Genomic DNA, 27662 nt, shown 5'->3' with positions numbered 1-27662 from the left:
ACAGAAAGTTTATATAAATAAAGATTATTTTCTTTTTGAACATTTGAACTGATGTCAGAACTTAAGCCTCCAAATGATACTGTTACTTTGATCAATCATTCCTTCAAGTTCACAGTCTGTAAAGTTATGCTTCTCCTTCTTCAGCTTCAGTAAAGGAAAAGTTGCGTGGGAACAGACGTAAAAAGACTGCGTATGCACTTTTCCTGTTTTGTGTGTGCACAGATTTCTACACCTGAATACACAGTTTAGTTTTTTACATTTGGCCCCAGATGTTCTGTAACTGACACGATAGTTTTTTTTATGATACATTTGTTCCATGTTTACATGTAACATGAAATACTGTTATGTGCAGGCATTGCTTCCTTTCAACCCCGTTGAAATCTATTTTCATTATTTGTCAAGACTATAAGACTTGAAGCTAGAAAATACTGGAATGAGCCACCTGATCTGTTGCTGTAACAGAAACTGAAGTATTTACAGTATTTTGACTGCTGCATTGTGTTCATGTTTAAAAAGAGTTACAATAATTTCACTATTCAAGTTTAAAAACTTTAGAAATTCAGTTTGACTGACATGAATAAAAACCTCTGAATAATGTACATGTGCTTACATATTAACACTTCCTCCTTTGTGCTAGAGATCGCAGTACTGTTACTTTATCCAAGAAAACGTGGACATTGTGTCTGAGGAGACAAACCTGAATACAGCCTCCGGTCTGTTACCTGACAAATTACATTATGTTTTGCCTCATAATTCATCAGTTCAAGGTGCAGATGAGTTTCAGCCAGCATCGATTAAATGAAAGCTGACGTCTTACAGCATCTGCACCAGATCATTCCTGTGTATTTTCTGAAAAACCTTCTTGGTCACCTCCACAGACTGTTGGCTGTAGGTCTGCAGCATCAGATCCACCACGTCCAACATGTCTCCCTTCTCCAGTCGGTGATGTGGGATGCATGGGAGGCCTGTCAGGATGTCACTGTCCTGCAGAAACCACTTGAATTCTTTGAATTCCTCTTGTTTCAAATGTCCCAGCACATTCAAAAGCCTCTCTCTGTCTGTTGTGATTGTTGCTCCCTGAAGAATTCACATAAACAAAGGGATATGATTTCACTTTAACGTTAGTGGATAATATCAAAGCTCACCTGAATGCAGCATCAGTTGTGTGAGAGCCACCAAGTTTAAATTGTGTGTTTAATGTGCATCAAGGAGTGGATGATTTTCAACCTGCATCTTATTGATTGAATGGATGTGTTGTGTAAGTCAGACTGATGTGACATCACTCACTTTCTGCATCAGTTCAGACAAGTGCTCATCCACAGAGTGTTTCCCTGAGGAGAGAAGAAAGAAAACATGTTGCATGCACCCTTTACTTTTTGTGATAAGACACCCACTGCCAGATTTTACATCAGAACAGAACTTTTCCTCTCACTGCCTGTCTGTTTTTAAATCATTTCAGATGAGCCTCTAAAGAAGCATAATTGTTTTAGCTGAACATTTACATAGTAAATCTAAAAACGCCAGGCTGCAGTTTCACATGTTGAGGCCAGGTAATACATCATTTGCACGGTTAAGGTTTAATGTTAAAATAAAAATCAAAGATTGGTTTAAAAACAGTTTTCTGTAGTGCTTCATGATCAGAAAACAGAAAACAACTCACTTTCACTGGAACAAGGTTTGGACGATTGTAGACCTGTCTGTTTGACTATAAAAACAGGCATACATAAAGTTTGATTACCGTTGAAAAAAATATTTAAGACATACAGTATATATGCTAAACAACAACATAACAATCTTTCTTGAAAACTTACAAAACACTGAAATCCAGATACTGTAGTATAGATTTATATACTGCATACATTAACATGATTAAGTATGGGAAATCCTACATTTTCATAGTTAATCATCATGTTTTTGTACAAAATAGTACAAAGTATTTCCTGAATATTTTTGCAGTGTACCTACCTCTCACTGTAGCATCATAGCATGGCCCAGTTAATGATTCTGCAGCTGCAACACATGAAATGGCAATTACATAATACATTTGTTCAACACCTCATGCATTAATGACAGAAACACTACAGCAGATCAACCAAACTACTAGAATACCCCCCCAATCACCAGAATACATGTTTGCAATATACCTTTCTGCAAAACACATTTTTAGTTAAAACTTGACAAGTCTTTATGTTGCAACTTTACGTTTCTTCAGGTTCAATTTGATATTTTATGATGTGTATACACTGTGCTTGTGGTCTGCTCAGGTTTTGACACAGAAACACTGGGTTTGGGAGAAGAAAAGATCATGATTTGGCGTAAATACCTGTTTTGGTCACCACAAACACAGCTAGAGATTTCCCAAATTCCCATCAAACATATGCATTTCTGTCACCACAAACACAGCTGGAAATTGTCTCAAGGTCTCCTTAAAAATATCTCCACCACCATCTCCTCCAGCCCAGAAGACAATCAGGTCGTAAAGCAGTAATGTGAAAGTGATATGACACGTATTGTTGAAATGTCAGTATGGTACAGTATGTAGCCTATGACACAAACAAATGTGACGCATCAGTGGTTTACAGAAATGTTAACTACCAACATTTTATCCTGGGGACTGTGCTGCACATAGCAGGCTTAGTTCAGACAAAGAAAAGACGACGACAACATGAAACACCAATTCACAATCAAGGAATAGTTGTATATTAGTTATTGTATAACAGTTTTATTGTTAATTTAAAGGTCCAGTGTTTGTAGACTGCAACCAACTTACCACCATCCCTTTGCTGCTAAATCAGGAAAAACACATAGGCCTCTGTAGAGCTAGTGTTTGGTTTGACCATTGTGGGCTACTGTAGAAACATGGCAGTGCAACATGACAGACTTAGTGAAAGAGGACCCGCTCCCTCTGGAGATATGAAAGGCTCATTATACATTAATAAAAAGATAATTCTGAATATTGTTTTCCATATCTGCCAATAAATCCTTCTAAATCCTCCACACTGGACCTTTCACAATGCACGATGCGTTTACTGCACCAGATAGAGCTGAAATCTATTTCCCCCTGTAGTCCCTCAGTGTTCAAGATACTGAAATAACCTTAATTGTTTTAACATTAATTAAGTCACAATTGACTCTATTCTACTTGAAAGAATTTGAACAGCTTTGACATCATATTATGACTGAAGCCTGACTGAAGTTTAGTAAACACTATTCTTATACTGCAGGATCTTACCTTCTAAATGAGCAGAGTTTTGATAGTCATCTGAAGGAAAAGACAGAATAAACATGAAATAAATTACAGATAGCTGATATACAACAAAGGAACTCTGAAGTAATGCTGTGGCACCAGCAGGCAGGTGCTTGAGATCATATATTTTAAATATAAGGGCTAGCAGTCGTTGTGTACCACCAACCTGTTCGAATTTCACAGGTCCATACTGGTTCAAACCGCGGTTCACCCTTACGTATGTGTGAGAGTGTAAGGTGGAAGTCTCTGTCTGGTTTCTTGATGAACACTTCATAGAAATTTGGGTCTTGGCTATCATATCTGAGGGTTATTCTCTGTGAAAAAATACAACAAAAGGGAGAGGAGTTAGTCAAGTTAAATCGTACACAACAAAAACAGAAGAGGAAGAGTTCACTGGTCAAACCAGCTTGATTGTTGGTTAGAAATACTGATTTATGCAGCTCAATCACACTTCTATCTGGCTGCTGTATGGATGCCTGAATATTCAGCTGCTCTCCCACCAAACACAACAATAGGCCACAATTATCAATAGTTTTTGACACCCTGAATGCACAAGTCTGAGGCTGTTACGCTCATCTGTCAATGAGTGAGCTCACTGTCCTGAGCCAGTTCACCTGAGCTTCTGAAGGGAACCAACATGCAACTTTCCTTAAAGGCAAAGTTCACCTGAAAATGAATATTCCATCATTATCTACTCGCACTTATGCCAATAAAAAGTCAGGTAAAGTTTCGTAGTTGACAAAACATTTAAGTTTGAATGATTTAGTTTAACAGCAAAACAGTGTTGCAGCATTCTCCTAAAAGACTTAAGTAGATGAGGACCTGTTTTAAAATGTAAAAACAAAACAAAACAAAACACAAAATGGCTCCATACAGCACATCTGGTGTAATCTAAGTCTCTGGAAGCCCTGAGACCCAAATTGATTTAAAAAATCTAACAAAACTCCACCCAAAATGACCATTCGCCCAATGGCGACGAAAAGTGGGTGAACTTTTCCTTTAACTGTGTCAATGGTTCTCACTCGTGCCATCCCTGTGTGTCTTATGGGGTGTTCACATATGGGGTGGCACCAGTCAGAAAAGCTGATCATGTTGGCTGCCTTGTTGCAAATTGTAAGTCCTTCAAACAGCTACACTATCTCCCACCTGGCAAACTACAAAGTGTCCAAAGAGTGCAGCAGAATGGCTGAAATGCCCCCTTTGTGGCAGTTGCATCTAATAAAAATGTCCAATAGTAACACTAAAACATATTTAATATTTACCTATTTAAAATACAACACACTATTCACTGAGGCACCTTGCAGTTGCTATCATCTTACAGTGTCTGAACCACAATTCCCACATGTACACGGATTCAATTCTGACTGAGTGCAAATCGTACCTCTGGGAGAATTTTGGCTGTGTCCATGTCTGCTGCAAGGTTAAAACCCTGCTGCATTTTCAGGTACTTGTCTGGCCGAGGCTTTTGGATCAGTTCAAATCGTTGAGAGAATTTCTTCTTGTCCAGTGTCTGGGAAAAAAGCAGTTTTTACGGTTACAGTAGCAAACACTGTCATCTGTGTTTTAAGGTACATTCAGTAAAAACACAACCGATTTAATAATAAAGTATTAAAGGCACTATTTAAAAAAAAACAAGATTTTGAGAATATTTTGGAAGAAAAATGTAAATATTTTGAGAGAAAATATTATTACCACAGCAAAAACTATGTTACATTTAAAAAAAAATAAAAATAAAAAGTAATTCAATATTTTTTCCCTCTCCAAATGTAATGACTTTATCCCATAATAGTTGAACTTTGTCACAATATATTAAGACATTATTCTCGTTATTTCACTTATTTTTTCTTGTGCATGGCTGTAAGATATTCAATAACCTGTTGCAGAGCAGGATCATGTGGGATCAGGTAAACATGGAGTTTGAGGAATGGTGTGTTGGGTTGATGGTATATTAACACGTCACAGCTTATTTTCACAGGAAAGCCAACTTTCATCAGAACCGCTCTTGGAGAAAAAATTGGTTCAGATAACTTGACATGGGACGATGTGACCTCTGAGACTTTTTCCACAACATCTCCACAGTCATCGATGTGTAGGACTGCAAACCTTTTTAATATTTTAGGGTTGTCATCTGCACAAAATAAAAGTACACAATTAGTGAGAAGAAAAGGATTGCACTAGTTTCTGTACAAGTTAACATAAAACTAAAAGTTCATACATTCTATCTTTACTGTTGTCTTCATGTCAACCCACCTATGCAGATCCAGTGTGGCAGGTATACTTCAACTAATTTCCCAACAATTGCTGTGATGTCAATTAGTGGACCAGCAGGCATGTAACTGATCGTTTCCATCCTCTCCATAGGTTCCTCCCAAGAGCAAAACTGGTACTTAAAACTGACCTTGTCCTTACAGACCCAGCGCAAACCAGAGACACTGCATTCAAAGTTTCCTGCTTCAGACTGAAGGCTAAGTCACAGAAAAGAAAACAAGTTAAAAACTTTTCCGATAGTTCCAGTGCAACGCAGTATTTATGATGTTATTCTACCTGAAAGTTGGAGCCTCATCTGCATCTCTTCTGTTCACTTCAGGTTTAAGTTTAGTCCAGTCACTGGAGTCCTGCTGCAGAACACAATCATTTTTCCAAATAAGTGGAAATCTGTCTTTGTACAGCATCACATAAAGGAAAAAATAAATACAGTGAGTAAACTTACCATTTTGCTTCCACAACCCTCAAGCTCCTGGTTTCTTGAAGGACCTTGTGAAGACACATACAATTTTCTTAAAATGATGTTACATTGATATATGAAGCTCTGCTAGCCAGGCATCTCCAGACCAATTCAAACATCTGATTAGTCTTGAACTTTTTCGTTAATTTTCCATTTCCAAGGAGTGTTATCAACGGGCACAGACCAAAATGCCTCTGGACGCAATGGGATTGACCTACAACCAATCAGAGCAACTAATCTTTGAAACTACTTTGATAGTCAATTTATCGATCTGAGTAATTTTTTATGAGAGATATATTCTCTGATTCCTGCTTCTTAAATGTGAAAACATTTCTTGTTTCTTAACTCCTCTGTGACAGTTAACTAAATATCTTTGAGCTGTGGACAAAACAAGACATTTGAGGATTTCATCTTGGGCTTTGGGAGACACTGATAGACATTTTTCTTAGTTTTCTGACATTTTATGGACCAAACAACTAATCGATTAATCAAGAAAATAATCGATAGAATACTATTCTTCCCAATAGTTTAAACACGTTTCTTGGTGGCTCAGTTTCTCAAACCTCTCAACACAAAACTGAAAACAGTTCACCATTTTGTCAAAAATCCACAAAATCTTTGGCATAACTGAACACTGAACTCAAAACCACGTCTTTACAAAACAGATTCTTTCCACCAAAATCATACACATAATGCATTTTGTTGGGGATCTCCAAAAACCGTCAGTGAAAATGAAGGCTAAAACCATGTATTGTGAACTTAGCATAAAATAACACACACTACAATCTGCATACCAAATTTCTGACATTCAAATATAGTATTTTTCCCCACAGCCTACCTTCAGATCCTGAGCTGATGTCTGACAGCCTCTGCACCAGATCTCTCCTGTTCATCTTATTGAAAACCTCCCTGATCACCTCCTCAGACTGTTGGCCGTAGAGCTCCACCATCAGCTTCACTGTTTGAACTCTGTCTGCAGTCTCCATTTGGTGTGTTGGGATTCTTGGGAGGCCTTCCTTCATTTTAGTGTACAGCAGGACATGCTTGAATTTCTCCAGATCCCCGGGACTGAAATCTTTCAGCGTTTCCAAAAGCTTCTGCTGAAGCAGTGTCACAGATACTAACTGATGGATTTAAAATAAACAGGAGACATTTATGTAACTTACTTTTTCACCCTACATTTATTGAATGAAAGCTGTGATGTGTAAAGTCAAACTCACTCTCTCAGATGATGCAGGTGGATGTTTACCCACAGAGTGTTTCTCTGAGGAGAAAAGAAATAAAAAATGACTCAGAGGGTTATAATCTAATTACACAAAAGGTCAGGTCAGGTCAGAATCATAATCAGAATTCCTTTAAAAATGGGGAAATTTCTTAGTCCCAGCAGCCAAAGGACAGTGTCACACTTAAACAATAATAAAAAGTAAAAAATAAACAATATAATAAGAGATAAGAAAGAGAATTTAACTCGTATATACATAGTATTTACAATATGAACTTGGTATTTACAATATGACATAGTATTTATAATATGAACAGTGTAAGTATAAACAGTTTGGTATTTTTATTTACAAACAATAAATAATAAATATGGGTATTAAAAATTGTCCAATTAGTGCAAACCAGAAAGTGCGTGGATATGTGTAGAGTTTTGTATTGCACAGTGCACATGTGAGGTCTACTGGGAGCAGTGCTGGTTGTACAGTCTAACAGCAGCAGGAAGGAAGGACCTGCGATACCTCTCTTTCACACACTTGGGGTGTATCAGTCTGTCGCTGAAGGAGCTGACCAGTGCTTCACTTACTTTAGGTTCACTTACTTTAAAAATAAATCAAAATTTAAAATTTCACTGCAAAATGATACATCATCATAAACACCTTCATAATCTAAAACAATCCAATACAAAAGCCCTGAAACAAATACTAACCTCGTTAAACTTATAACATTCAGTTTTTGTTGAGACAGTGTGAGTTGTTGATTTCATTATTTCATTAATGATTTATTGATCCATGCCCATCCCTTACGTTTTTTATTATGAATTATAAAATGTATTTATTAGACCTTTATGAGACACTTTTTGTCTTCTTAGTCTTACTTTTGAGTCCTGTGCTGGGCTTTGACAACCTCTGAACCAGATCAGTCCTCTCCATGTCCATGAAAACCTCCCTGATTACCTCCTCAGACTGTTGGCCGTAGATCTCTACCATCAGCTTCACTGTCTGAACTCTATCTGCAGTCTTCATTCGGTGTGTTGGGATTCTTGGGAGGCCTTCCTTCATTTTAGTGTATAGCAGGCCATGCTTGAATTTCTCCAGATCACCAGGACTGAAATCTTTCATCGTTTCCAAAAGCTTCTGCTGAAGCAGTGTCACAGATACTTTCTGATGGATTTTAAAAGAACAGGAGACATTTATGTAACTTACTTTTTCACCCTACATTTATTGAATGAAAGCTGTGATGTGTAAAGTCAAACTCACTCTCTCAGATGATGCAGGTGGATGTTTACCCACAGAGTGTTTCTCTGAGGAGAAAAAAATAAAAATTGACTCAGAGGGTTATAATCTAATTACACAAAAAGAGTATGATCAACCTTAATAAGGTTCACTTACTTTAAAAAGAAATAAAAATTTAAAATGTCACAGCAAAATGATACATAATCATAAACACCTTCACAATCTAAAACAATCAACACAAAAGCCCTGAAACAAATATTAACCTCGTCAAACTAACAACATTCAGTTTTTGTTGAGACAGTGTGAGTTGTTGATTTGATTATTTGATTAATGATTTATTGATCCATGCCCATCCCTTACGTTTTCTTATTATGAATTATAAAATGTATTTATTAGACCTTCATGAGACACTTTTTGTCTTCTTAGTCTTACCTTTGAGTCCTGTGCTGGGCTTTGACAACCTCTGAACCAGATCAGTCCTCTTCATATCCTTGAAAACCTCCCTGGTAAACGCCACAGACTGTTGGCCGTAGCTGCGCACCATCTGATTCACTGCTACTGCTCTGTCTGCTGCATAACTTAACACCCATGAGATATGTGGGAGGTTCTTCTGAGAGACAATCGACTGCAGAATCTTCTTGAATTTCTTGAGCTCCTTGTCACTCAAATCATTCAGAATTTCCAAAAGCAGCTGTTGAACAGCTGCTTTTGTTGCTACCTGAAATAATCAATACATTCATGAGACACTATTTAATTTTTTTTGTTAAGTAACACAATGTACAAAGCAAAAGAGTATTACTGTTTCTGGTTTTGCTTTAATTCTTTTTTTTTTGTGCTACTTTTTATTTAGTATTTTCATTTTAAGGGAAAACAAGTTGACAACAAGTTGTCAAGGAAATAAAACAAAACAAAACAAACAAACAAAAAAAAGCAGACAAAAACATGGGGGCTCCTCTGTTGATAATCTTATATCTAATGTCCAGTGTCTTTACTTGTTAATGTGAAGCGTCCTCTATTGTTTTGATAAAAGCAGTCAATTTCTCCCATTTCCTGAGAAAGGTCGCTCCTCTAGAACTGAGAGAGAAAGTCATCTTTTCCATTAAACACATTTCCTTCACTCTGTCCATCCATTGGTTAAGGCTTAGGGACTGGATTTTATACCAGCACTTTGCTATAGCTTTTTTACAAGCCATCAACAGTATTTTACATAAATACCAGTCTTTTTTAATAATCACATTCTCGTTTAAGACACAAAAATAGAGGACCATCACATTGTTAGGAATTGTGTATCCCAAAATCTTTCCCACAGTCACAGTCATGTATCTGCACTGCCTCCAGCACTGTTCTTGTGATTGAGAGAATTAGCTTTTTATAAGAGGTGTAATGAAAAAACCAATCAGATTTTTCCAGCCAAATATTCTCCACTTCTTTGAACTCCTAGATGAATGATGTGCACACCACATAGAACGCCAATCCTCCTCTGATATTTCTATGTTTAGTTCTTTCTCCCATTTTGCTTTAATGCATCCTGTGTTGTTCCCATTCTGTTTCTGAAGACCTTGATACATTTTAGAAATCATTTTTCTGTTCTTTTTATAGGCTTCAGTCAGAATATCTATCACTGTATTGCCCTCTCTGGACAATGTTGGTTTGATTCTTTTATCATAGTAATCTCTTATTTGCAGGTATCGGAAGAAATCTTTGTTTTCTAGTCCGAATTTTTGTAACTCTCTGAAACTTTTCAAGAGCCCTCTGTGGGTTAATGTGCATACCGCTGTAATGCCCCTGTCCCACCATCGTCTGAATCCAGCATCACTGATTCCTGGTTCGAATCTGGGATCTAGAGCAGGCCAGATTAATAATTTGATGTCTCCCTCCATATTGTATTCTTTTACGATCTTGCGCCAGATAACTAGTGTTTGTTTAATAATTTCATTTTTGCTTTGTTGGGCCAAATTGTTTCCTATGTCCCCTAATATTGCCTGAATCTGGAAACTTTGCATCTTGGCCTCTATGTCCTTCCATCTTTCCTGATATAGAGGGCAGCATGTACAAACCAGGAACTTTAATTGAGCTGCGTAAGCATTGTTTCAGATTAGGTAAGGACAACCTTCCCTCTTCTTTTTGTAGTTGAAGTGTCTTATACCTGACCCTTGGTCTCTTTCCGGCCCAGATAAATCTAGATATAAGTTTGTCGCAGTGTCCGAATTGTGTTTCTGGAATCATCTGTGGGATGGATTGGAAAAGGTATAACAGTCTCGGTACCACATTCATTTTTATTACCTCAATTCGTGTCTCAAAGTCCATGTTAAAGGCTGACCACCGCCAATATCCGTCTTAATATTATTGTTAATGTTATTATAATTTATTTCAAATGTTTTGATGTGATCTTTTGCCAATACCAACCACACCCAGATATTTAATTACTTTGGAATTCCATTTGATTTTATATTTAGTGTGAATGCTGACACAGCATTCACACTATTGTTCTTCTGGAATTTATTAATGTTTTTTTTTTTTTATTATTCCTGCTTCCGTACGTTTTTTGGCTCACTACTACTCCTACAAATTTTGAGCTACAGAAACCATTCAACTATCAAAATGTTCAGCTCATTGAGGGCATGATGGCTTGTCATTTTGGTGTTTCTATCTATTATACTTTTGGAAATATTCAGCCTTTTCTGCAAAATTTTTCCTATTCATCCTTATGGGGATTTTTTCAAATTTCATTGTGCTACTACTTCAGCATACGTTCAGCTATAGAAACCGTTCAACTATCAAAATGTTCAGCTATTTATGCTCTTTCAGCCTTGTACTTTTCAGCGTTTTAACTTTTCAGCTTTTTCAAATATTCAGCTTTTTCAAAACAAAACAAAAAAATTTTCCCCCATTAATCCTTATGAGGATTTTTTCAAATTTCATTCTGCTACTACTTCAGCATACTTTCAGCTATAGAAACCGTTCAACTATCAAAATGTTCAGCTTTTCAGCTTTTTCAAATATTCAGCTTTTTCAAAAAAAAAAATTAATATGGAAGCAAATGGGAAAATCTTCAAATCCTCTTCAAAACTCATCCACTTTCAACCTCTTCTGCTCCCTCATACTTTGAGAGACCATTCCAACTTTAAAATAGTCACAAGACCTTGAACTATTAGGCATGTGTTTAGTTTTTGAAAATCTTTTATGGTTTTGAAATTATCACAGTTTTAGTTTGAAGGATTTTTAGCTCCTCTTCTGGGTTTATAATGGGTGTGTATTGCGTGAGCTAGAGTGGGTGACATCATCGCTAGAGTGGAGAGCAGCTGCAAAAACTTTAGAAAAAACTCTCTTCAGCTTGATTTGGGTCCCACAGCTTTTACTTCACATAGACAATATATACATAAAAATGTAGGAAATCTTGTTGGCTTTCAGGTGATCATCTTATCTCAGATGTAGGACTTAAACTTTTGGCTGTAGAAGCCCTAGAGCTACAAGCACTCCAGCAACTCCCCCATAAGCCGCAGTGTTAACTTTGAGCCTAAATTTCTGGAGTGGAGCAGACGGTACCGGTTTTGTCTCTCGCTCTTGCTCCCTCATTTTTTACTCCACAGAAATAAAAAAGACATCACATGGTTCAGCAATGTCTCCTGTTACTCACTGTATACATATTTTGGCCATAAACATTACACTTTTTTCTAAACCTGCAGGTGTTTGGGAGGTGTTTTCCCATTCATTCTTATGGGGACATTTTCAACTTTGGTTCTGCTACTGCTCCAGCATCTGTGCAGCTACAGAAACTGTTTGGCTGTCAAACTGTTCAGCTTTTTAAGCTCTTTCAGCCTATTACTTTCAGCTTTTCAGCCTTTTCAGCTTTTTCAAATATTCAGCTTTCTGCCTTTTCAGCTTTTTAACCTTTTCAGCTTTTTCAAGTATTCAGCTTCATGTTCAGCTAGAGAAACTGTTCAACTATCAAAATGTTCAGCTTTTTAAGATCTTTCAACCAATTTCTTTCCACCTTTTCTGCCTTTTCAGCTTTGAAAAATTCAGCTTTTTCTGCAAATTCTTGACCATTCATTCTCATAGTTTTGTGGATTTCCGGCAAGTGTTTTCTAGCAGTACATTCAGCAGATTTCCAAAATCACTTAAGCTTTCAGCATTCACACTGTATTTTTCGTAGGAAATACAATTTTTCTAGTTTTCTCTAATTTCTCGGCCTGCGGAATAAGTCAGTGTAAGAATTTGTGTTTTTGCTATGTTAAATTTATACCTGAGTATTTACCATAATCTTCTAATATCGACATCAGATTAGGAAAGGTCCTATCCGGGTCTTGGAGAGCCACAATAACATCGTCAGCGAAGAGCCCTATGAGATGCTCCTGCTTTCCTATATGGATTCCTTTTAAGTTGTTACTTTGTCTGATCATTTGTGCCAGCGGTTCAATAAATATAGCAAACAAGGTAGGGCTAAGACAACATCCTTGACGAGTTCCTCGCTGTAAGACAAATCTATCAGTTAGGTGCCCATTAATTTTTATCCTCGCTGTAGGTTCTTGGTAGAGGCCTTGGATACATTGTATTAACTGTTCTTGAATCCCTAGTTTCCCCAAAACCTGATACAGAAATTTCCAATTGAGACAGTCAAAGGCCTTTTCTGCATCAAGGCTCACTAGTACTGCTCTCAGGCCCTGTCTTTGGATATGATCTATTATGTGGAGGATTTGTCTAATGTTATCCTGAGTCTGCCTGCCTGTAATAAAACCTGACTGATCTTCATCTATCAGGTCAGACATAAAATTTTCGAATCTTTTGGAAATTATTGAAGTAAAGATCTTATAATCCACATTTTGAATTGAAATGGGTCTATAGGATTCACAAAGTTCTTCATTTTTTTCCTTGCTTTGGAATAACTGAAATGGCCTCTTTCCATGAGGGGGGCAGTTTGCCCTCTGTTAGAGTTAGATTGAAGGAATTCAGAAGTAGCGGAGTTAATTCCTCCCTAATTATTTTATACCACTCGCTGGGGAATCCGTCACTACCTGGCGTTTTGTTTGATTTTAATCTGCTAATTGTGGCATCTAGTTCCTTTTTTGTGATGCTGGAAATTAGTTTTCTATTTTGCTCTTCTCCAATAGCCGGTAAGTCCAATGAATCAAGGAAATCTTTCACTTCACACCCTCCTTTTGCTGTGGGTTGGGTGTATAAGTTTTCATAGTAATCTTTAAAAACCCTTTTCTATTTCTTCAGGTTCAAATAGTAGCTGTTTCACTAAGGGGTCTCTAATCTTATGTATTGTGTGAGAAGCTTGCTGGACCTTAAGTCTTCTTGCCAAATATTTAGTTGCTTTAGAGCCTGATTCATAGTAGGTCTGTTTAATGAATCTTAGTTGTTTCTCAACCTCTTGACTTAGGATGTCATCTATCTGCCGTCTCACACTGATTATTTGTTGTAAAGCTGGTTAATCTTTATTATTTTTATGTTGCTGTTCCAGTGTTATTAATTGTTTAATCAACTTCTTACAGTCTTCCTTTCTAGTCTTTTTTTGGTAAGCTGCCCTAGCTATTAACCTCCCTCTCATTACAGCTTTAACTGTGTCCCATAGTATGGTAGAATCCACTGGGCTGTCCAAGTTGTCCTCCATGCAGCGTTTAATCTCTTTCTTAACCTCCTCTGTGTTTTCCGGTTATTCAGCATACCCACATTTAATCTCCATAGTGTATCTTTATTTCTCCGAATTAGACGGACAATGAGGTAAGTAATACTGTGATCAGACAAATCAGTTACCCCTGTTTTACATTCCTCTACTCTATATCTGTCTATTGTGTTCATAAAAAAATGGTCTATTCTGGAGTATACTGAGTGTGGAGCAGAATAATGTGTGTAGTCCCTCTCTAGCGGATGGAGTTCTCTCCAAACATCCAACATCCCCAATTCAGTGTTCTTGCTGAGGTAGATGCGTTTCTTGTAAATATATCACTTGAACTTTTCCTCTTTTAATTGGAATGTTTAAGCCATTCACATTTAAGGACGCTATTCTCACGTTATTACACGGCATTACTTATAAGGATAAAGACAAAAGAAAACATCAGTTGCCCCACTAACATTGCCAAAACGGTGGCATGGAACAGAGCAAATGTAACGGATGAACTTCCAAACAATTGAGGATCTTTCCGTCCTCCAACAATCTGATCCCGTTGGTGGATCTAGGGGAAACCCTCTTAAATAAAGAGGGGCCTAACTTAGTAATGACAGGACCTACAGTGAGGGTTTTAGTCATTCTAAATGAGTCCAACGTTAGAACTTTGAAAAAGAAAATTAAGTAACCCAGACCTCTGATAGTCGCTTTTCTTTTAGCATAGGAATAGCAGGTTAACCATTATTCTGACAACTAAAAACACAGGCTATATCAGAACATTCCTACCAGTTTTGCTTCTTTATATATTCTCTGTTCTTAATCAAAGAATCTTCGGAACTCTTGCAGCTTTTCCTTGGCTCGTGCCGCTGCTGTTGTGTAGCTCCTCCGGGATCCCTCCTTGCACTGCCACTCCATCGCTGTGCGGAGCCGTGGCTCCAGCCGTCCGCCGCTGCGGTCGTCGGTGTCCTCTCTGCGAGTCCGCGTTTCTCCAATTCCTCCTTCACCTCCTCGGCGCTGTTGTAGGTTCGAGTTCCCAACTCCCAATGGATCCTCATCCTGGTGAATGGCGTCTGAAACCGGACGCCCTTCTCCTTCAAGATTCTTTTAGCAGCGTTATATTCCTTTCTCTTTTGAACAACCTCTGTCGCGTAGTCATGATCGAATGACAGGACTTTGTTTCCCAGTTGTATTTTCTTTCTCCATACCTCTCTCAGGACTCTCTCTTTGGTAGTGAATTCCAGAAAGTTCACGATGATGGGTCTCGGCTGGGCTCTGTCTGCAGGCTTCTGCGCAAGTGACCGATGCGCTCTTTCAATTTGGAAATTAAAACCGTCCAGCAGGTGGAGTTCACGTGACGTCTGAGCAGGTCTTGAACAAATTTGGCCGCAGACTCATCCTCTTCTCCCTCTGTAACTAGATACGGAGATTATTTCTCCTCGATCTGGACTCCAAATCGGTTAACTTATCCTGAAGAGCTTTTTGTTCTCTCAATGAGATAATAAGAGCGTTGTTAGCCTCCTGTGCCCAATGTTCCAGCTTTTCAATCCGCAACTCAGCTGCATTGATCTTGCCGCTCTGTAGCTGCTGTTCAGTGGCGACTTTAGCAAGTTGTTGGTTTATATCTTGTTTGAAATGATCAATCTTTTTTCACGTCGCTCCTCAGTGTTTCTCCAAATGAGCGAAGGGCATCTTTTATTTCTGTTTTTAAATCCTGAATCTCCTTGCTGATAATTTCTAGATCCGAGCCCATTTGCCCCTCACTTCCAGCAAGGTGTGTTGTCTCATGGCCGCCATCTCCTTCCATTTCACGGTTAGCTAGCGGTTCCTCCATTTCGTCTGTCGCCGTGTTTTAAGTCTGAGTGAGTCGAGTTTTCCTTCCCATTCCAACTTTTCCCCGGTCACATTACAGTCAGTGTGATTTCTAGCTCTAGTTATTCGAGTTTTCGGAGAGTTTTTACCCTTGACTGTCGGGAGCTCTGATGCCACGCAGCTCCAAACCGGAAGTCCCTCGCTTTAATTCTTATAAGCTGGTTTTTATTTTATTTTAATTTACAGGCTGCACATCTTCTCACAAACACTGAAATAAGTCACAGTGACTCAAAGAAAATGTTTTCATTATTTCATGTCCTATATTTCCTTAATGCTTTGGAAATGGTTTGTAGTACAATAAACATGTTTCTGATGGATAAACTTTCGATTCTAAATGAAAAATCAATTACAATTCACGGAAAAATCCTGAGTTTAATCTCAGTGGTAAAGATATCATATCATTATTATATTAAATTAAGAGCTCGGCCTGAATGCAGCTTCAGTTCTGTGATAAATAAACATATAAATAAGTAAATCTTGAGTGTGGGTCGTATCATTATTTAAAATGTTAAATATGATGATCATTTTTAACAGCTGTCGAAGGAAAGCTGTGTTGTATGAAGTCAGATGTGACATTACTCACTTTGTGGATCAGTGCAGAGCGGTGTTCATCTGCAGAGTGTTTCTCTGAGGAGAGAAGAGGCAGAAAGTCACTCATAACTGATGACTGGTCTAACAGCTTTAAATTAAAATGATCAGGCAATATTGCCTCGTGAAAATAAACAAAACACAAAATTACAGTTAATCCTCCTCAACAGTGGCATATAAATTGTCATTTCTACCCACTCTCTTAGTCATAATATATTCTGTACACCAGCTGATGTGTCTTCTCTACATTAAAACTATTATAATTTATCATGTAAACAGAATACAAAGCTTATAAACTCAGACATGTTATATACCAGTTACATGATTTTAACATGTTTTTATCTTTATTGTCTTACTTTTGGATCGTGAGCTGCTGTCTGACAACCTCTGCACCAGATCAGTCCTCTTCATTTTCTTTAAAATCTTCTTTGTCTTCTCCACAGACTGTTGGCTGTAGTCCAACACTACTATAAACACTGTGTCCTGCACGTGTGTTGTCTGTGTTCGCAGCATTAATGCAGTGTTTAAGAAGCGTAGGTGGAACTCAGGTTGACTCAACAGGTCACCTTTAAATTTCTTGAGCTCTACGTCACTCAAATCTTTCAGTGTTTCCAAAAGCAGCTCTATAACAGACTCCATCGATTCCACCTGTTAAATTCAGAGAAAATGTTCATGAGATTAAAATACAGTTTCTCAGCAAGGATGATTACAAATGTTTCTGTTCACATCTCATCAATGTCTCTGTTTAAGAAATGTGGATATGGTAAGAGTACATCAGCACAAGGTGATAACATTTATTTCAACTGATCAGATACCTGTTTTTATTATGTGTATACAGTTCTTTCTTCCTTGTAAAATCAAATTGATTCACTTAAATTCTCTTTTACAGTTATTTTATTTCTGTTTACAGGTTCATGACTTTTTATTTTACCTGAGAGAGTTTCCTCATGTGAACATAAGAAAATCTATTTAAAGTAACAGTGCAAATACCTATTACTATAATAATTATCATGAAAATAATGTCATAAATGTTGTTGAATGTACATATCACAATTTCCAAGGTGATGTCTTCAAATGTCTTGCTTTGTTCAGCCAACAGAGATATTCCAAAAGATATTCAGTTTACAATGATACAAAACAGAGAAAAGCAGAAGATCCTCACAGATGCTGGAACCAGAGAGTGTTTGGCATTTCTTTTATCTAAAAAAATTACTCAATTGATTTATTGATTATTAAACTGTTGATCAGCTAACAGATTAATTATCTTAGCTTTAGTTTAAAGTCAGACAGATGTGACATCACTCACTTTCTGGATCAGTGCAGGCCAATCTTCCACCACAGAGTGTTTCTCTGAGCAGAGAGGAAAGACTCATGAATGATTCATTTAACAACATAATCAGACTGTTAGTCTATAATGATTCTAATATTAATGATTTATTGTAAAATGTCCAGTAACTCTACTTTATAGTAACATCATAAACAATCAATCACAAGTTTCTCCTGATAAACACTTTATTATTATCTATTAAACTGTGTTAAATGTTCATACACTGACATATGAATTAAAATAACTACAGGAATCATTTCACACATTAATTCATGTTTATAGGTCACCTACCTTTCTCTGTGGTATTCACACCAAACACTTCAGCTGACGAACCCACAGCTGCTGCAACACAGTTAATGACAACTGTTATTGCATTAATACACACTCTGTGTGTAACCTTTATGTGTACTTGTCTTGAGTATAATACTGAGTCCTGAGAATAAAATGCCTTTAATGTTTCAGTTTCAGGTGTGTGAACTGAAGGCGGGAGGAAGTCATGATTACAGAGATCACAGAGGGAATCAATGAGAAAACACTGTAATTAATTAACTTACACAGACTATCTCTCTCCACAGTGGAGTGTAGTGTATGTCAAAGCAAAGACATACAAAAAGACAATTCAACAGATTCATGTGAAATTATGTCGACAGCATTAGATAAATTCTTATCAGGCTATTAACAATATAAGGCTGGTAATAATGAACTCAATGGACCAAAAACAAGATGTGGCCCAATAAAGAAGAGTGTTTTCAATAAAAAGATGTTGAGCCCTTTGAAAACAGATTCATTCAGATCTTTAGTTTGAAGTCAAGATCCAAAACGTTTAACTCAGTAATCTCTGTCTAATTTCATATTTATTATTATTATTTCATTTTATTGTTTTCGCACCAGTAAATTAAATTAGTTAGATTTGCCACATCAAAAATTAAGTATAAATTTTACAGAGTGGAAAAGTGATTCCTTTATTTTGAAGATAACGTAGAACAAACTGTGAAGTTTCTATGGTTCAGTTTTTGTTCGACTGTGTTTGACAGGTGATGAATCAACTCTCTGGTATTGTTGCTGTCATGGCAGGTCTATACGGTGCTGTTGCATTGATTTATATTATAAACTTCATCTGATATTTTGCACCAGAGTTCAAAAGATTTTGTGACAGTGTGTCTTTGTCTGTTATTATGAATTAATGTGACAGTTGTCCTCCTATCTTACCTTTGAGTCCTGAGCTGGTCTCTGACAGCCTCTGCACCAGATCAGTCTGGTTCATGTCCATTAAAACCTCCCTGGTCACCTCCACAGACTTTTGACCGCATTTCTCCACCATTGCATCCACCAGTGACTCTGCCATGTCTCCCTTCTCCAGTATGCTCCAGGGAATCTCTGGAAGGCTCCTCTGGAAGAACGTGAACTGCAGAAACCACGTGAAGGTCTTTTGCTCCTCATAACTCAGATCATAGAGTGTTTCCAAAAGCAGCTCTTTAACAGCCCCCATCGTCGCAGCCTGGAAAATGTACATGTCCATAGAGAAAACGTTATTTCTTTTAAGATGTGTTTTTCTACAAGATCACCTAAGCTACTGATATATTTGGTAATTATCTGTTTGTTATATCAGAGAATGATTCATATGTCCTGCTACCTTTTAATATCTTTAACCTGCAGTCTGTAACTGGCTCTTTTTGCATTTCCAGGCTGTAACTCGTTCACTGTGCTGTCAAAAACTGAAATGAGCCACCTGATCTCAACATTAGATGTTGAAGTAACTGTAGAAACAGGTGGCAACTCAATGAAGATATTTTTAAACTTCATGTTTTGCATTTTGTTTAATTCTTTGAGGAACTTCAAAACTTCATGATATCAACAGTACTGAGCTCAGTATCATCTCAGCTTCAGTTCTGTGAGAAACATCAAATGTAATTTATGTTTGGTTTAATAATCATCATTAATGTTGAGTTCATTTTAAACCTGAATCTCACTGAATAAAAACTGTACTCTGCATGGACAGATATGATATTACTCACTTTGTTGATCAGTGCAGACTGGTGTTCATCCACAGAGAGTTTTTCTGAGGAGAAAGAAAGAATAAAAAGAATTAAAAATAATTATTGTTGTTAATTATACATCAGGCATGACTGCTTTGTAAAAAAGATTTCAATACAAAGCACTCAACGTTAAATTAAACTCAAAGCTCATCAAAAGTTACATCTTACTTTTCATAGATATTTTTCTCCCTCTCCTGAAATGATTGTAAATAATAATTAGTCTTAAAATATATTTATGATTTATGTTTAATTTCTCTACAATATAGATTATTTTATTCAAAGTGTAAAGAGAAGAGGACATATGTTATAAACATGTCTTGTCTTTATTGTCTTACTTTTGGGTCTTGAGCTGCTGTCTGACAACCTCTGCACCAGATCGGTCCTCTCCATCATCTTTAAAATCTCTTTGGCCCTCTCCACAGACTGTTGGCCATAGGACTGCACCATTAAACACACTGTGCCCTGCATGTCTGCTATATCCAGCAGGCCCAATGGGATGTATTTTGCTTTCTGCTGCATCAATAGGACAAATGAGTGTCGCTGTTGGTAAACTGGATGCAGGTTGCTCTTGAACCTCTTGAGCTCTGGTTCACTCAAATCTGTCAGTGCGTCCAGAAGCAGCTCTATGACAGACTCCATCATTTCCACCTGATAAATTCAGAGAAAATGTTGAGATTACACACACATATAAGTGACCACTGTGTGATTGCTGCAGTCAGAAATGCCAAAATTCCAAAATCCAAACATCGTATTATAATAAAACGTAATATGAAGGCCTTTGTTGAACAGGGGTTCTTCCATGATTTATATAATATTAACTGGGACCGTATTGAATTAATTGATGATGTAGAGACTGCATGGCAGTTTTTATCTTTCTGCAATAACGAAAAATTTGAATGACCCGAACATTTTTTGGAAAGTGATCAAATATATCTCAGCCACTGATAATCATAGCGAACTCCCATCCTGTATTGTTAATGATGCTGCTTCTGTAACTGACAGGGCTACTATTCTTGATTGTTTTAATAATCATTTTTCTGCCTCTGGTTCCCTATTCTCTAGGTCTTTTTCCACGATTGTTATGCCTGCCCTTGATCTTGTGTCTTCTGCCCTAGATGTTGGTAACATGTCTCTAGGCCATATCTCTGCTGGTCAACCTTCCTTTGTTTTTAGGTTGTTTTCAGTGGAAGAGGTCCGTAGAGCTCTTTTCTCTCTCGACATTTCTAAATCTGCAGGCCCAGACCACTTGGAACCATATTTTTTAAAGCTAGCTGCTGATTTTATTGCCAAACCTCTCCAATATCTTTTTAACCTTTCTATCACTACGAATTGTATTCCTGAAATTTGGAAAGTTGCTTATGTCCTTCCCCTTTTGAAAGGAGGGGACCCTACTTGTTTAAATAATTATCTCCAAGTTGTCCATCCTGTCGAAGGTCCTTGAAGGTCTAGTAAATGACCAGTTGAAGGATTTCCTTCATACTTACAACATTCCCTCCCCATATCAATCCGGCTTCAGGAAACAACATAGCACAACTACAGCCACCCTCAAACTCACCAACGATATAATAGAATGGCTGGATCATAAAAAAATTTGTACAGCTCTCTTTGTTGACCTTTCTAAGGCCTTCGACACAGTCGATCATTCTATTCTGAAGCGACGACTGCTTGACATAGGTTTATCTGAGCAGGCCGTTGGTTGGTTTGATAATTATTTGTCTAATAGAAAACAACGTGTTTATTTTGAAGGCAGCTCATCCACACTGCTAAATGTTTCTACCGGTGTGCCTCAGGGCTCAGTTCTGGGCCCGATTCTGTTTGTTATTTATGTAAATACATTGGGCAGAAACATCCCAAATGCCAAATTTCATTTTTATGCTGATGACACGGTTATATACTGTTGTGGCTCCACTCTTGCCGAGGCTCTTGGCAACTTACAGACTGCTTTTAACCTTGTGGAAAGTCAGCTCATTGAATTAAGACTCGTCTTAAATGCTGCCAAAACTAAACTGATGATATTTTCCAATGGCAGGGAAGTACCTGTGTCTCCTCCCAGCATTTTGTCATTACAAGGGTGTGAGATTGAACTTCTGTCCTGTTACAAGTATCTCGGCATTTTAATCGATGATCGGCTTTCTTTTAAACCACATGTAGAAAACCTGGTAAAAAAACTAAGACTGAAACTGGGATTCTTCTTCCGTCACAGATCTTGTTTTTCTTTTTCTACCAGGAAAAAGTTGGTTGCTGCCACTTTCCTCCCTGTACTTGATTATGGCGACCTCTTATATATGTATGCCCCTGCAAATTGTCTGCGTTCTCTGGACACCGTGTATCATGGTGCCTTAAGGTTTGTCACTGGATGTAAAGCCCTCACTCACCACTGCACTTTATATGCCCGAGTTGAGTGGCCATCTCTGGCAGCACGCCGCCTTATACATTGGCATATTTTTATTTATAAAGCCATCTTGGGTCTGCTCCCCCAATATTTATGTAATTATTTCTCTAAATCTCAAAGCAATTACCGCTTGCGTTCTAACGAGTTTTATGTATTAAATGTGCCCAAAGTTAATTCTGAATTTGGTAAGCACTGCTTTAAGTACGCTGCACCTGCTGCTTGGAACGCACTGCAGAAAACACTAAAGTTAAAGGAGCTCATCAACCTCGGATCTTTGAAAACGCGTGTGAGAGAAATTGGAGCAGCTTCATACCGCACTTGTTCTTGTTTTAATGTGAATCTGGAGCTTTAGTCCTGTTGCTTCTATTTGAAATGTATTTTATCCCTGTTGCTGTGTGATTTTTGTGTGTCTTGTAATTGTTGCAACTTTTCTATGCTGCTGTCTTGGCCAGGCTTCCCTTGAAAAAGAGATCATTGTGTCTCAACAGGACCGACCTGGTTAAATAAAGGCAAAAAAAAAAAAAAAAAAAAGAGAGCATCAGCCATATAAAAAGTAATGATACAGTGGATAAATTGTCCAGTTGATCACCTGTTTTTTTTGTTCTTTTTACAAACTGTATTTTATTTTCATAAGATTCATGACTTTATTTTACTGCCTGGGTGAAACTCTTTTACAGTCTGTGTTACAAAAACTGTAATGAGCCTCCTGATTTAACAACAGAGCTGCTTTTATTACATCAATTGCATCTTTTCTTCTAATATAAAAATGTTTTTTTTGTCAAAGTTAGAAAAACAAAAAATGTACAATATATTCCCTCAGATGTAGATATAACACATATTCTTAACATTATTTTTTAATAACATTCAGGCTTCAGACCTCATGTGCACATTATGCAGCCTGATCAGCTTCAGTTCTGTGAGGAAACTGTTTGAGATAAAGAATTTTGTGTTTATCATCAATTGTAATGTTCAAGATGAAAATGATTTTCAGTCTTCATCCACTGGATAAAAGCTGCACTGTGTGAAATCTGAGTGATGTGACATACTCACTCTCTGCATCAGTGAAGGCCGATGTTTCTCTGAGGAGAGAAGAAATAAAAAAACACGTATTAATTATTGATTTAACAGCAGAATTATGAACATATAAAATACAGGCTTTTTATAAATATGACCCCATTTTCCAATTGTTCCTGTATCTGTATATAATACAATATAAAACATATGAGCTGCATGTGAGTGTGTGACAGTTTGATGTTTTTCACATATTTCAGTCTTTTTTGCTTTACCTTTGGTTCCTGGGCTGGTGTCTATCAATCTCTGCACCAGATCAGTCCTGTTCATCAACTTTAAAACATATATGGTCAACACTAAACACTGTCGGCTGTACGTCTCCACCATCAGCTCCACGATGTCCTGTGTGTTTGTCACTTTCGGTTGACAAATTGAGAAGAGTGGGAAACCTTTCTCCAGTTCAATGAGTGACTTGAATTCTTCAAGCTCCTTAGAACTCAAATCATTCAATGTTTCACAAAGCCTCTTCTTAGTGGACACTTTTTCTACCTGGAAAATGAAAAGGACATAACATCATATCAGTATATGCAGTACAGGATGTGTTTGTGTGATCTACTACCATGACTGGAAACTTACTGACATTTGGCTTTTCTTATTTAATCATCACGATTACACACTGATGTTTGTCCTGTAAAGGCAGATTTTTAATTCCTCCACACAGTGGGTCACTAAATAGATTAAAATAATACTCAACACTCAGCAGATGATTTTAAGCATTATTAAAACCATTCATGTCAGTTTGAAAATATTCTGCCTGCTGCACAGTAGAGTAGATTTTGAACTTATTTCACAACCAAACCAAACAATGGTGACAGAAGAAATATATATATATATATATATATATGTTTTAAAGTTTGACTTTTTTCTTTCAGCAATATATTTTGTGAAATGAAAAAGTACAGGAGTTATAAAATGATAAAATATTATGAAATTAAAATTAAAATAGCTCTTTAAAACCACACAAAACAATAAAGCAAATATCAATTAGCAGTCAAATAGCAGCACTGCAACTACAAAAAGACAACTCAAAAGTCTGCTCCAGGTTTTACCACTGATCAATTCAAAAACAGCTTCACTCAGACCAGCAACTCCTTAAGAAACACCAAGTGTGAAAAATATACATCCACCAGATGATTCCTCCTCCTGACACAGACAGGGGAAGCAAGGCTCAAGTTTTACCATGAGCTGACTACAACGACACGACTTTACAACATGGTCTGATGCCCAGGAAACCGGGCGTATCTCTCCTCCACTGACCAAAAAACACTGGCCACTTAAAGCCCACATGTCAATCACAAGCAACAAACTCCGTGTATCCAAGAACCCTTAAATCAGAGCAGATGATGCTCTATCAGGCAGACTTCTCTTGTAGGTTAGTTTATGGAAAACGAGATCCATGTGAGTTTTCTTTTAGTATCAAGCCACAAAAAAGCTGTAGCAGGAAGTGTTTGAGTTCATTTGCTGACATCACATGTCCTGCAATGTGACTATTGCACACATTGTGATGTCGATGCTGAAACAATATACTGTGCAGTTTTATAAAATTTACATCATATTCACTTAAAATTTGATCTTCAGTTGTGTTCACCATTTAAGCCCCTAAAACAGTGATTACATGAGAGACAGACCTAAACTATCCACACTGCCAATATAATGATTTATATAACTAAGATTTACTCACTTCAGCATCCATTCTCATGAGGTCTTGTACCAGAAGTGGCTGATTTTCAATCAGGATATCATAGAAGAGATCTTTTCCATGAACTCCACTGGATTTCAGTGGCCCACTGATGAGCTCCCTCATCTTCTCCTCAGCAGTGGGCAGAGTGTTGACTTCATCATAACTCTCTTGTTGGATGACATTTTGGCGGAGGAGCTCATCCAAAATGGGCTGAACATTGCTCACTCTCTTGATCAGCTCAGATTGATGTTTATCCACAAAGTGTTCATCTGAGGAAAGAAGGTAAAAAATTATTCTACAATGACTGATTGGATTTGAAGAGAACATGAAGCCACTTAATATACAGGTTTCATTACAAGAGGCTATCTAACGTCTACTTACTATATCAAAGTTTAAATGATCATCAAATATTAAGAACCGACAATTTAAAAAGATTTTGTAAACATGATTTAGTCTAATTGTGTGTGTTAAATGTTGTTAAACATGACTCATACTACAGTAATGTAGAGCAGGGGTTCCCAAGCTTACAACAATTCATCATGAATTGCTAAACATCTATATTTATAAACAGACTCACATACACACTTAAACAGGTCTTCTAATACAGCTCTGGGTGAGAAAGCAATAAAACATATCTCCTTAAAAGTCAAACTCTTCAGTTAAAGTTTCTATTGGAGATAAAAACTTGACTGACTGAACTTGGAAATAAGTTTTACAGTCAGATTCTCTGTTTAAATTTGGCTTGTTGTCGACAACCTGAACTCAGTGAGTAACAGACATTTAGTGAGATGACTGTATACATAATACCTGTGCACCTACCTTCTGCCATTGTATTTACATCAGTCGCTGCCGCTGAGGATCAAGCAGCTGCAAAGAGTTTAAGAAAAATGTAGACTTCAGAACAATGTACTGCTCTTTAACTTTTTGTACATATAAATAATAAACAAAATGTTGTCCTGCTTTAACAATCAGGGCACAAAAGTTATTAATTAAAACAGGTACACTCCGCACATTGTCAGGGTCACTTACTACAAATGGTCAAAAAACATTTAAGTTTACACAAAGGAATGTGTCAATCAGAAACAGTTTAGCACATAATGATGCAGATCTTTGATCCACCATAAAGGTACAAAGCAGTTTGTTGTAGTGTAGTAAACTATCATTTTTAACTATTGTAACCTGAACTAAAGACACAGTTACTTAAGTCAGATCAGTCAGATAGGACAAGTGATTAAAGAAGGGCTGCATGTGGTTTTTATTTTCATTGTAGATTGTTCTGCTGATTATTGATTGATCAGTTGATACTTGTTCAGTCAGAAATATGTCAGAAAACTGTGAAAAGTGGCAATTTTGATTTCCTAAGGGCAAAAAAATTAGTCCAATAGCAAAAATATTTAATTTGAAGTGATATGAAAGAAAAGCAGCAAATCCTGTCAGTGGAGGAGCTTAAACAAGAGAATATTTGGCACTTCTGCTGATTATTATAATAGTTACAAATTCATGTTCGGTTAATCGACTAACAGCCCAGGAAAAACAAGTTTCTCTGAAGGAGTGCATCAATCAGAGTTTACTTCTAAAAAGTAAACGTACAGAGGAAGTAATGAAAAGTACATTTCTCACATACAGAGTCTCCTGGAAACCTTCAATAAACAGGACAGCTCTGTGCTGCTGCTACTCTCTCATCAATGCTAGGCTAATTCAGCTAGCATGGCCGTTAAACCACCTCTCTCTCTCTCACACACACAAACACACTAACTCTCTCTCACATACATACACATACACACACACACACACACACACACACATACAAACTCTCTCTCTCTCACACTCACACACACACACACGTCTTCCTCAAAACAACAACTCAACCGTCGTGTTAACGCACTTTTAACCGTTAGCTGTCGCCGTCTGTTAGAAACACGAACGTTAGCAAAGTGTTAGCTAACTCTAAACTGTCTCAACTGCTGTGAAGAGGAAGTAGAGCTGTGAAAGTGAAAGTCATAAAAATAAGCCAAATGTTATGATTTATTACCGTTTTGAGAACAACTTGTTGTTTAAGTAGTTTCAGCTGAAGTTCGTCCACTTTTGTTAAATCGAAGAAAACCGTTCAACGTTTCATTTAAACAGTTTAACCGTGAAGCAGCTCTGCTCTCCGCTGATAACGAGAAGTCTTCAAGCTGGACTGGAAATAAAACTCACCTCTTCTTCCGTCTGTGTGTCGGAGTCTGTTTCAGTGTCTCTGAACATGTGAAAACACAGTAAATTTAAAATCCAGACACATCTTGAACCTTCAGCTCGTTCAGCAGCCTGAAGACGATGAAGTACTTTCCGTTAGTCCTCCTCCAGTCTGAAGTGTTGTTCAGCTCACAGTCAGGCAGTGGTGGACAGTAACGAAGTAAATTTACTTGAGTACTGTACTTAAGTACAGTTTTTGAGTATCTGTACTTTACTTGAGTATTATTTTTGGGGGATACTTTTACTTTCACTCCACTACATTTGAAGGACAAATATTGTACTTTTTACTCCACTACATTTCTATTGATGCTCTCGTTACTCGCTACTTTTGAGCTTACGTCAGCTGATGATTTTTTATTTTTTTGCAAAATTCAGAGAAAATAAACTGTTTCTGCTGATTCGCGTATGGTTTGTCTTAGTCGTATTG

General features: G+C 37.3%; 2 protein-coding genes across 2 annotated transcripts in view; both read right to left on the bottom strand.

Annotated features, from left to right (window-relative positions):
- Positions 1–384: 384 nt before the first annotated feature.
- Positions 385–27662, bottom strand: part of LOC311260262 (uncharacterized protein) — a 61493-nt gene continuing 34215 nt past the window's right edge. The window contains exons 16-38 of the mRNA XM_084357876.1: positions 20192–20504; positions 19836–19879; positions 19030–19318; positions 18112–18162; positions 17800–17843; positions 16850–17141; positions 16489–16532; positions 8858–9143; positions 8450–8493; positions 8068–8353; positions 7193–7236; positions 6811–7096; positions 5958–6001; positions 5792–5865; positions 5498–5712; positions 5122–5375; positions 4629–4757; positions 3414–3561; positions 3233–3262; positions 1966–2010; positions 1661–1705; positions 1288–1331; positions 385–1077 (exon numbers count right to left, since the gene is read on the bottom strand). Coding sequence (XP_084214002.1) covers positions 814–1077; positions 1288–1331; positions 1661–1705; positions 1966–2010; positions 3233–3262; positions 3414–3561; positions 4629–4757; positions 5122–5375; positions 5498–5712; positions 5792–5865; positions 5958–6001; positions 6811–7096; positions 7193–7236; positions 8068–8353; positions 8450–8493; positions 8858–9143; positions 16489–16532; positions 16850–17141; positions 17800–17843; positions 18112–18162; positions 19030–19318; positions 19836–19879; positions 20192–20504 — 3315 coding nt within the window. The 3' untranslated portion in view covers positions 385–813. The remainder of the gene's footprint in view (positions 1078–1287; positions 1332–1660; positions 1706–1965; positions 2011–3232; positions 3263–3413; positions 3562–4628; positions 4758–5121; positions 5376–5497; positions 5713–5791; positions 5866–5957; positions 6002–6810; positions 7097–7192; positions 7237–8067; positions 8354–8449; positions 8494–8857; positions 9144–16488; positions 16533–16849; positions 17142–17799; positions 17844–18111; positions 18163–19029; positions 19319–19835; positions 19880–20191; positions 20505–27662) is intronic.
- LOC311260268 (uncharacterized protein) lies at positions 22918–27654 on the bottom strand. Its single transcript, XM_084357899.1, has 6 exons — positions 27200–27654; positions 25820–25867; positions 25001–25269; positions 23535–23808; positions 23299–23327; positions 22918–23173 (listed from the first exon to the last, which is right to left on the bottom strand). The coding sequence occupies exons 2-6, from the start codon at positions 25827–25829 to the stop codon at positions 23138–23140; spliced, it is 618 nt and encodes a 205-aa protein (XP_084214025.1). The 5' UTR covers positions 25830–25867; positions 27200–27654; the 3' UTR covers positions 22918–23137.

This window comes from Pagrus pagrus (genome assembly GCF_965226575.1).
Source record: "Pagrus pagrus genome assembly, chromosome: 7".
Lineage (NCBI taxonomy): Eukaryota > Metazoa > Chordata > Actinopteri > Spariformes > Sparidae > Pagrus > Pagrus pagrus.
The sequence above is the reverse complement of the archived record's forward strand: the minus strand, read 5'-3'. Positions and strand labels throughout refer to the sequence as shown.

Coding starts and splice junctions, on each gene's coding strand:
- LOC311260268 (XM_084357899.1), bottom strand. Junction 23,809..25,000: donor TCATGAGAATGGATGCTGAA/GTGAGTAAATCT, acceptor TTCATTTTCCAG/GTAGAAAAAGTGTCCACTAA. Junction 23,328..23,534: donor CACCAGCCCAGGAACCAAAG/GTAAAGCAAAAA, acceptor TTCTCTCCTCAG/AGAAACATCGGCCTTCACTG.